Consider the following 11212-nt stretch of genomic DNA (forward strand, 5'->3'; position numbering starts at 1 on the left):
CTTGGGCAATTAGGAAAGCATATGGTGACCAATCACATAAAGTGTCCAGCCTACCTTCTCCAACGGGCAGTGTACCCTTGCATCATTAATCTGCATCTTCTAAATTTCGTTTATTGGGAAATCTCTTGAAAAATCAAGGGTTGAAGCAGGTTTTTTTGTTGTGGGGGAAGTGCAGATCGAGGGATACATTGTCTTGAAAGATGAAGAGTTCACAAGCACCCTCTTTCTTTCTCACCCAGATGTACTAGGTTAGCTCTAATGGCAGCCAAAATTGCTTCTATTCATCTCTTTATGGCCCAGGGCGTCTAACAGAAGTCGAATAAAACACTGTATACACGTCTCATCTTTCTGCAAGCAGGAACTGTGCCTTGCTTATCTTTGCAACCCCAAAGAAAGCTTAGTGACCCACACACAGCTGTATTCACACAGTCCCTTGGAGCACTGGTTCTTAAACTTGGCTGCACATAGGAATCACCTGGGTCCTACTCCCAGAGATTCTGAATTAACTGGTATGAGGTGAGGCCTGGGCATCGAGATTTTTTACAGCGTCCCAGGTGACCCTAATATGCAGCACAAACTGAGAACTGCTGCTTGGGGGCGTTCCTTCTTCTCCACGCCTGATTTGTGCTCAGGCGTCAGCTCTCTGGAGGTGAGGGAGAGGTGAGGGCGAAGTTCACTGAGCTCTGTCATCCGGCCCCTTTCTACAGAACCAATAGACTCAAACCTTTCCGCGGCAACCCGGCCGACTTGACAACAGGGAGTGCGGGCGCTCTGCGCCCTGCCCAAGCCTCTATGGTGTTTTGGCGTCCCCTCTAGCATTTGCAAATCGCCTTCGCCTTCAGTCGCGGCCGGCCGCTCTCTATGGTAGCCGATTTCCCAGCGCCGCCTCCTTGGTCCTTCATTCCGGAAGCCAGTCTGGATCAAAGAGGCGGGACTTCCCTCCCGGAAGTGACCCACGTGCTTCCGTTTTAGTCTCCCGGGGCGCCCGGTGAATTTCTAGTGTTTGGGCGAAGTTGGGGACACCGAGAGTATTGTGACCGGCCACAGGCCGTGGTGAGTGACCATCAAGGTGACCTTGATGATGGCCCCGCCTTTTCAGGGGTGAGGCCCCTGGGCCGGGGCCCGGGCGCGTTAGCTTGGCGTATGATCGGATTCCCAGCGCCCCAGAGGTTCAGGCCAGCGGTTTAGAGGGTTCGGTTCCGGTCTTTCGATCTGCTCCTGGGTAGAGGTGACCTCGAGGGACTGGGCGTCAGGGCTCCGGGGCTTGATTTTCAGCCCCGCCGTTGACGTGCTGTGTGACCTTGGGCTAGGCAGTGTTCCCTTTCCGGGCCTAAGTTTCCACATCTGCGAAATGGGGTGGCTGAACTCACTGATGTCAGTGGCCCCTGCCGGTCTGATGCCTTGTGATTGCCCCGCATCCTCTAGCCTCTAGGATGGGAAAGTGAACGGGAGGGGTGGTTGCTGACGGTGATGTCTGCTCCCAGGACAAGGAGACCAGAAGGAGATCTCCTCGACGGTGCAGGGCTGAGATGGATCCGCTCAGGGCCCAGCAGCTGGCGGCGGAGCTGGAGGTAGAGATGATGGCTGATATGTACAACAGGTAAAAATCGACTCTGTGCTACCTTGTCTTAGAGATTGATCCTGGGTCGCCCATTCAGAGGGCAGAGGTGGATGACTTCTGAAAAATGCTTTCCTCCATCTAGGCCCGTGCTTACCACTGCCCGCACCCACTCACCCCCACTTTCCGTGGTTGAGGATTAATGCAGCCGCAGTATGGGGTCACTAGAACGAGTTGAGCATTTAGATTGGGATGGAATTGGCGATAAAGGAGCCGAGTGGGAAGTGAAGCTCCAGTCCAGGCTCTGGTTAGCTTCAAGAACAGTTGAGCATTTACCTGTTGACAAAGAGCCCGCAGCCCACTTAGTAGTTCATGTTTCTTAAACCCGGTCTCTACCTCAGGTGCTTGCTGAGCATTTTACACGCATTATCTTTTTTCATCTTCAAACTAATCCACTGGGTTAATTTTCCTTGTCCCATTTTAAGGTGAGGGCATCGAGGCTTCTAGAGCTTCAATGACTTTCTCAGGGTCCACAGCTGGTCAGTAGCAATGTCAGGACCAGTACCTCACTCTGACTCCAAACTAGTCCCGTAACCATTTGGCAAATGAGGGAACAAATCGTAGCTCCACCAGTCACCCCCAGTATGGTCTTGGGCAAGTTACTTGGACTGTTTGACCGGTGGTTTCCCCATCTATAAAATGGAGATAATAGTACCTACCTCGTAGGGACATCATAAATATTAAATGTAAAAACGTATGACAAGCTCTTAGCATCAAGCCCAACACATAGCAAGCAGTCAACTAAGGTTTGCTATTTTTATTGGCTTAAGCTCTCTGGTAGCCTCTCTTGATTAGTTGGTTTATCTTGGAGGATATATATTGGAATAATTTTTAAATGTAGGCTGTGAGGTCACACTACCTGGGTTCAGCTCCCGGCTGTATGGGAACCTGCGGCCCTCTGTGCCTTCAGTTCCTTATCTGTCAAATGGGGGTAATGGCCGTGCCTGCCTCGTAGGGTTATTAGAAGGATTGCATAACAGAATCCATGTCAGCTCTTAGCATGATGCCTGGAACGTAGCTAGTACTCAACTAATGGTTCTTCTTTAATTAGTCATAAACATGGGCTCAAACAAGGTTCCTCCTTTCAAGGAACTTTCAAGATGGTTGAGGTGCAAATTGAGGATATACAATACCTTCTTGGGAGGTGGAATCCGTACAGCAGGGCAGGAATGGTGGAGAGTTCCTGGTGCGCCTCGGGATGCTGCTAACCTGACCTTGCCCTTCCTTCCCCCTAGAATGACCAGTGCCTGCCACCGGAAGTGTGTTCCTCCCCACTACAAGGAAGCAGAACTGTCCAAGGGCGAGTCCGTGTGCCTGGACCGGTGTGTCTCCAAGTACCTGGACATCCATGAGCGGATGGGCAAAAAGTTGACAGAGTTGTCAATGCAGGATGAAGAGCTGATGAAGAGGGTGCAGCAGAGCTCTGGGCCCGCGTGAGGCCCCAGACAGAATACACCCCAAGGTGCACCGTGCCCCTTCCCACTTGTCTAATAAAAATGCCCGCACTGGGTGTCATCTCTGAAGACTGCCAGGCCTAGGCTCTCTCTGGAGAGTCTGCAGGAGACTGGAGTATGGTAGAGCTCTCTTCTGGTCGAAGAAGGGGTATTTGTCACACTGGAATGTGACTGTGTATGTGTGTGTGTATATATATTAAAGCAAGTTTGTTGACACCTACTGTGTGCAAAGCCGTGTGCCTGGCGCTTGGGAGTAAAGGCAGCAGACACAGCCTCTACCAGCAGAGGGAGTCTGATGTAGCGTTTAAAAGTATAGACTAGCGTGATGGCTTAGGTTAGCACCCCAGGTGGCCACTTGCTGTGTGACCCTGAACATGTCACTGCACTGTGCTTTAGCTTTGTCATCTGTAGAATGGGGATAATTATAGGGTTCCTGTGAGGATTAAGTGAGTTAATATGTGTAAGGCATTTAGAATAGTGACTGGGGCATAGGAAGTGCTCAGTGAGTATTAATTTTATATATATATGTTTAAATATCAACTTAAAATTTAGTGGAGGCAGGCAGGCATTTTCACAAATGATATAAAGGAATGATTTAGAAGAGAGGGTGAAAAGTAGATGGAATGTAAGAAGGAAGTAGCCAACCTCTTGGTTCTAAATTGCAAGACTGAAACATGTGAGGGGACCCAGCTTCTTGTGTGATGTGAGTGACCCTGCCTGGTAAGTGATCAGAGAGGGGACTGAGTGATGGCCACTGCCGTTCAGGCTCGCCTGGATCGGGACTGCGCTCCTCTTCGTATGACATCCAGTCTGACCTGCCTATCTGGGCTAAAGGTCCTAGTAGAAAATGGAGGCTCAGAGGGGTGGTTGCCTGTGGAGGGCACATGAGGGGAGCAATCACGTGGAGGCTGGGGCTGACTGCTGCATTTGCTATTTCGCTGGGGAGAGGCCACATCTCATTACTGTCCTGAGGAGTGCACTTGAATTGTGCAGCTTTCAGAATGTATGGATCTCTCACTCCAGGTGGGATTTTGGTTGACATCACTGCTGCTGGGATGGCAGTCCCTTCACATGGGTCTTCACGGTGGAAGGAAGTATCTGGGAGATAAACTCACCAGGTCATTGGGGTGGAGTAAAGGAAACAGAATAGAAGTATTGAGTTTGGGGCTCAAAAGTGCAGGTTGAAGCCAGACCGCCTGGGGTGAAATTTTCTAGCTGTCTGATCTTGAGTGAGGTTTTCACTGCCCTGTGCATCAGTTACCCCACCTATAAATTGGCAATAAAGGTACCTACCTCATTGAGTGGTTGTGAAAATTAAATGTGTTAATAGCTAAGCCCTTAGGAAAGTGCCTAGCTCTCTCACGTTAAGTACTCAATAATGTTAGCTTTTTTTTTTTTTTTATTGCTAAGTTTGGTGTGAAGAGACACCGGATAGGCCCTCAGGAAGCTTCAGAACCATCTACCTTCCTGGTTGGTGGGCAGAGAGCTAAGGCTTGTTTTTTAGGTACTGAAGGGCAAATTTGGGTCAACAGGTGGCGCTGTCTGCTCACAGACTCAGCCCTGCAAATGCGTATTCTCTGCCTGTTCTATGTGGGCGTTGTGCTAGGAAGAGGGGAGTGGTGAGGAAAGTAGATATTGTACCTGCCCTTGAGTTTAGTAAGGAATATCAAAAATCTTCTGATAGCACATAGCTGGACCATCTGGAAGGGATGGTAGGAGTGGAGAGAACAGTACTTGCAAAGGCTCTGAAGTGGCAGAGTAGTGTGGAGCATTCAAGAAACAAAGCTTCAGTGTGCCTGGAGTGCTAAGCGTGAAGGAGATCATGGTGAGAGATGAGGCTTAAGGGCTGGGCGGAAGAGCCTGATGAGCTGTGTTAAGGAGTTTGGATTTTTTCCTACTAATGGCCTCAGCAAACTGTCAAAAGATGTAAACCCTGGTGGTGAAAATGACAGATCTACGTTTTAGAGGCTACCTCTAGCTGCTAGCCAGGTCGATGGTGGTACATGGTGGTAGATAATGGATTAAGGGGAGACGTGCCGGGGAGCCGGTAAGAATAGCTACTGAGCCGCTACAGTGTGCTAATAAGTACGTTATTTCAGTTAATCCTAATAACAGCTCTAAGGCAGGTACGATTATTTTCATTTCATAGATGAAGAAGCTGAGACTGAAAAGTTAGTAACTTGCTGAAGATCACACAGCAAGCAAGTGGCACAGCCAGGAGTCCAATTTACTCAGACACCAGAGCCCACTTTGAACCTCTCCTCTAGGAATGGGGGAGAATGCTCCCTAAGGAGATATATGTCAGGAATTTCATCTTGCACTCAACAATATGTATTATTGGCCTGCTACGTGCAAAGAGCTATAGAAAGTGTCCAAAGTGAATTAGCTAGGTCCCTGCCCTCAGTGACTAAGTGCCGGGGTGGGAGGGTGGGTATAGGAGAGATGGAACAAATACACAAAGGGTGTTAGAATGGATTAGGCCCTTTCTGCCATAGAGAACAGTCAAAAACTCCTAATCCTCAGATGTGTCTTTGCTAGATTATCACAGTTTTTTTTTTTTAGATTTTATAATTTTATTTATTTATTTTTCCCCCAAAGCCCCAGTAGATAGTTGTACGTCATAGCTGCACGTCCTTCTAGTTGCTGTATGTGGGACGTGGCCTCAGCATGGCTGGAGAAGCAGTGCGTCGGTGCGCACCCAGGATCCGAACCCAGGCCGCCAGCAGCGGAGCGCGCTCACTTAACTGCTAAGCCATGGGGCCAGCCCTAGATTATCACAGTTTTAACAGTCAGGAAATGTCTCATAAAAATCTGGACTTGGGCTTCTTTTGAAAATTTAGAAGATCTGACAAGTCAGCCTACATTCCTGCTTGGCAGCAGTCTGCCGAAGGATGGGCAGGGGCTCAGCTGTCCACCAAACCTCCCACCATTAATTTCTCCTCTTGTCATCTGCTTGACCTGTAGGCATTTGGTCTGTGCCTTCTGGGTGTTCAGATGAGCTGGACACTGTATGAGAAAACATGTAAACATCCTGGTGTAGGCAGCCTCTAAGACGGCCCCCAATGATCTCGCCTGCTGCTATTCATCCCCTGGATATAGTCATTCGCTGCATAACGATGTTTCAATGATGGACCACATATACGATGGTGGTCCTATAAGATTAGTACCATATAGCCTAGGGATGTAGTAGGCTATATCATCTAGGTTTGTGCAAGTACACTCTATATAGGTTTGCACAACGATGAAATCTCCTAATGACACATTTCTCAGAACGCATCCCCATCATTATGCAATGCATGACTGTAATTCCCTTCCCTCGAGAGTGCACTAGACCTAGAAACTTGCTTCTAACAAACAGAACAGAGCAAAGGTGATGGGATACCACTTCTGAGGTTAAGGTACAAGAGATTATAATGGCCATTTTGTTAGCTCTCTCTCTCTCTCTCTTTTGCTTGCTTACTCAGATGAAGCAAGCTTCCATCTTGCAAGCTGCCCAGGAAGAGGCCCACGTGGTAAGGAAATGAGGGCAGCCTCCAGCCAGTGAACTGAATCTGCCAACAACCACGTAGTGAGCTTGAAAGCAGATCCTTCTCGAGCTGAGCCTTCAGATGACCACAGCCCTGGCCGACACTTTGCAGTGAGAGACCCTGAAGCAGAGGACCCATCTAAGCTGCACCCTGACTCCTGACTTAGAGAAACTGAGATAATAAGTGTCGTTTTAAGCCATGACATTTGGGGGTAATTTGTTACGTAGCAATAGATAATCAATACACGTGCAATTCTCACAACTGTCAGAATTGTCTGAGGCCATGTTTGGTCATTTCTACACCTATACCTAGAACAGACCAGGCACCATTCCAGGCATTTGGGATACATCGGTGAACGAAGTAGATAAAGATCCTTGTCCCCTTGGAACTTACATTCCAGTGGGGATGGTTTTATGTAGTAGAAGTCAGGATTGGCAGTGCTGTTTTGAAGGAAAGGGCTCCTTCACTTCCTGCGGAGGGGTTCTTTATCTCTTCCAGGTCTTAGACCCCTTTGAAACTCCAAGAAAAGCCACAGACTTGTTCTTCAGAAAAATGTGCATGCACATAGAATTTTGCATGCAATCTTAGGGATTTTCATAAGAATTCTTGTGGTCTGACCTGAGGGGAATCTTGTGACGAGCATTGTTTTAGGTGCTGGGGCAAAGAGAAACAAGATAGAAACTCTAATAGGGGAGACAGATATTAAGATCAGTCACTTTCACAGTTGTGATAAGTGCTGCAAGAGAGGATCAGGGGGCCGTGGGGCTATATAAAGGAATGTGTCCCCAAGTCTGGGTGCTCAGAGAAGTCTGTGCCCTGGAAAGGGATAGGTGAGTGAGATTTGAAGGATGGGTAGGAATTTGCCAGGCGGGGGGATGATGGGTGGCAGGTTCTGTGTTAAGTGGTGGGAAGACAGTGGTGAGGAAGGCAGGCACAGATCCCGCCCTCTGGCCCATACAGTCCATCAGAGGAAACAGACACATCATGATGGGTTTTATCAAAGGGAAATTCAGATGTTACATAGATCACATAGCAAAGGGATTTATTGCTGGAGTCAAGCAAGGAGCTTTACCCAAGGAAGTGACCATTAAGTCAAACTCTGAATGATTAGGTATGCCAGGGCAGGGGAATATTCCAGACCCGGGAGGAACTTGAGGGGGGAGAGACCATGGGGTATTAATGGTCGAGAAGAGGTCATCAAGGCAACAGCTCAGATAGGAGGGAGGTCAGAAGGGACGCTGGGGCAGCAGGTGGGGCCTGGACAGACTCTGTTGGGAGTTTGTACATTTCCCAAACAGTCATGGGAAGCTTTCATGGGGAGTGATCGTGTCTGTGTTTCCAGTAGATCATTCTGACTGGATGGTGGGGTCATGTGCACGGCTGGAGTCAGAAAGGCCATGTTGAAAGGGTTTCAGGAGACCAGTGGGCGCTTATGATGACCCAGGCTTGGGGGACAGCCGTGGACGGAGACGAGAGGTCTTTAAAGGTAGGGACCACAGGCTCGCTGGTAGGTTGGATGTGGAAGGTGAGGCTGGGAGCAAAGTCTGGGATAAATCCAGTTTTGTGGCTGAAGCAACTGGGTAGAGGGTGGTGCTTTTATGGACATGGGCAACAATGGAAGAGGAGTAAGTTAGGGAGGAGGAAGGTCATTTTAAGTCATTATTGAGCACTTCTATTATCTTAGAAGATCCCACACAAGTGGATCTTTCCAGTTGCAACCTCATACCATAGTCCCCCCATTCTATGTGCTTCATTCACCCTGTTCACCTCCCAAAATGTCTCAGGCATCCTCCTGCTGTAGGACCTCTGCATGCGCTGTGTCCTCCTCTTGGGGGCTGACAAATCCTACTGATTCGGACATGGAAAGCTACCTTCAGATCGTAGTGCACGCAGCACCCTTAAGGACTCCTCCTTGACCTACAGGCTAGATCAAACCCCTCTTCTCAGTTATATGTTCTTATAGAACCATACCTCTCTCCTCCGTGGCACTTCCTTTAGATGTGATTACACTTCATACGTGATTATTTCATTCATCAATGTCTTTCTCCCACTGGACTTTGTGTTCTCTGAGGAAACAGTCTGTGGAGGAAACAGCTTATTCACCATCAAATCCCTAGTGCCTGACAGATGCAAACTTTTTTTTTAATTGAGATACAATTCTTATATCATAAAATTTAGTCTTTTAAAGTGTACACTTCAGTGGATCATAGTATATTCACAAAGTTGTACAACCATCACCACTATCTAATTGCCCAACATTTTCATCACCCTAAGAAGAAACCCCGTACACATTAGCAATCATTTCCCATTTCTCCCCTCCAGTTCCTGGCAACCACTAATCAGCATCTGTCTCAATGGATCTGCCTATTCTGGGCATTTCATATAAGTGCACTCATACAATATTTAGCCTTTTGTGTCTGGTTTCTTTCACTTAGCATGTTTTCAAGGTTTATCCATGTGGTAGCATATATCGGTGTTTCATTTTTGTGTGTGTGTGTGTGACGAAGATTAGCCCTGAGCTAACATCTGTTGCCAATCCTCCTCTTTTTTGCTGAGGAAGATTGGCCCTGGGCTGACATCCATGCCCATCTTCCTCTACTTTATATGGGATGCCACCACAGCATGGCTTGACAAGTGGTGCGTTGGTCCGCGCCAGGGATCTGAACCTGCGAACCCTGAGCTGCCCAAGCAGAGCACGGGAACTTAATAGCTATGCCACTGGGTTGGCCCCCTCATTTTTTTTTTTTAACGACTAAATAGCATTATATTGTATGTTAGTATATACACATTTTGTTTATCTATGAGTTGATGGACAACTGGGTTGTTTGCACTTTTGGGCTATTATGAATAATGCTACTATGAACATTTGTGGCCAAGTTTTTGTGTCGACGTATGTTTTCAGTTCTCTTTGGTATATGCCTAGCAATAGAATTGCTGGGTCATATGGTAACTCTATGTTTAACTATTTGAGGAACTGCCAAACTGTTTTCCATAGTGGCTGCAACATTTTGTTTACATTCCTCATACAAAGGTTTATAATAACTATTTGTTAGGCTGAATAAATAATTTCTTTCCTTTCCTCCCTCCCTCCCTCCCTTCTTTCCCTCCCTCCCTCCCTCCTTCTCTCCCTTCTTTATGGAGCTGACACTGTTATAATAATTTCTAACATAGTGAGCTGGATACTATTATTTCCAGCACTTAACAGACTAGAAGTGTGAGGCTCAGGAGCACAAGTGCCTTGGACAAAATCACATGATTAATCAGCTGCAGAGCCAGGATCAGACCAGCCCTAGTGACTCCTCAGCTGGAACCCCTGTCCAGTCAGCTGTGAAGCATGCTCCAGCCAGGAGCCTGCAGGAGAGCCAATGTGATAACACTGTTTTATGCAAGCTATGGGTGGTGTTGGGGAACAGAGCTTAGGAAGGGATAACTTTTTGGGGCAGGGGAAGGGATTGATAAATCCTATTGATTCTGATCTGGAAGAGTGTCTTAACTCTCTTCCATTCTCTCCTCTAGTTTTTTTTTTAATGTTTTTATCTGACCTATACCAGTGGCCTCCTAGCTGTTTTAAATTCTGGGGCTAACCTGGTGGTGCAAGTGGTTAAGTGCGCACGCTCCGCTGCGGCGGCCCGGGGTTCGCCAGTTCGGATCCCGGGTGCGCACCGACGTACCGCTTGGCAAGCTATCCTGTGGCAGCGTCCCATATAAAGTGGAGGAAGATGGGCATGGAGGTTAGCCCAGGGCCAGTCTTCCTTAGCAAAAAGAGGAGGATTGGCAGATGTTAGCTCAGGGCCGATCTTCCTCACAAAAAACAAAAACAAACAAACAAAAAAATAAAGTCTCTATTCTTTCCAATATATCCTCCTCCATTCATTAAACACACAAACTCGACCATAGCTATCCCCTTCCTTAAAAACAAACAAAACCAAAAGAAAACAAAATCCAGAAATTCCTGTCACCTATCACATTAGAAGTCCTTGGCCTCGCAGAGGTCATTCCAAACTGACCCCAGCCTACCTTTTCAGCTCCATTTCCCACCACTTCCTTCCATTTATTCAATGAGTGTTAACCATGGGCTTGTTACAAGCCAGGTCCTGTGATAGGTAGCTGGCATACAAATCCCTTATAATGTGGTTCCTGCCCCCAAGAGATTTATATCTCATGGGGAGGAGGGCGAGCAAACCAAACTGATGATTCTAGATCAGTGTGAGGGCTTCATAGACATTAGAATAGTATTTTGGGGGAGCATGTGGGCAGGACCCCTAAGCCAGCCTAGATCAGACAGCTTCTAGAAAGAGGTGAAACTTGAGCTGAGTTGTGAAGGGTGAGTACATGAGCAATGAAGTGAATCTGTCATTCCCACAAGAAGGAACAGCAGGGGCAAGGGCAGGGAGATGTGAAACGGGCTGGCTTCACACTTCATTCCACAGGTGCTTACTGAGTGCCTCTGAGGTGCCAGGTGCTGTTCTAGGTGCTGGGGACATAGCAGTGAACACAGACCAGGCCCTTACTCTCATGGAGCTGATGGTTCTCCAGGGGAAGGCGTGGAAATGTGGGTTGAGGATGAAGAAGGGCAACCATTACAGCCGTGGGGGTCCATGGACCACTAGAGC

The 11212-nt window shown here is 47.8% G+C and overlaps 1 protein-coding gene across 1 annotated transcript; it reads left to right on the forward strand.

The window, feature by feature from the left end:
- Positions 1-955: 955 nt before the first annotated feature.
- TIMM10 (translocase of inner mitochondrial membrane 10) lies at positions 956-3288 on the forward strand. The gene is made up of 3 exons (XM_058526870.1): positions 956-1053; positions 1485-1600; positions 2854-3288. The coding sequence occupies exons 2-3, from the start codon at positions 1530-1532 to the stop codon at positions 3053-3055; spliced, it is 273 nt and encodes a 90-aa protein (XP_058382853.1). The 5' UTR covers positions 956-1053; positions 1485-1529; the 3' UTR covers positions 3056-3288.
- The last annotated feature ends 7924 nt before the right edge of the window (positions 3289-11212 follow it).

Source organism: Diceros bicornis, chromosome 31, assembly GCF_020826845.1.
Source record: "Diceros bicornis minor isolate mBicDic1 chromosome 31, mDicBic1.mat.cur, whole genome shotgun sequence".
NCBI lineage: Eukaryota > Metazoa > Chordata > Mammalia > Perissodactyla > Rhinocerotidae > Diceros > Diceros bicornis.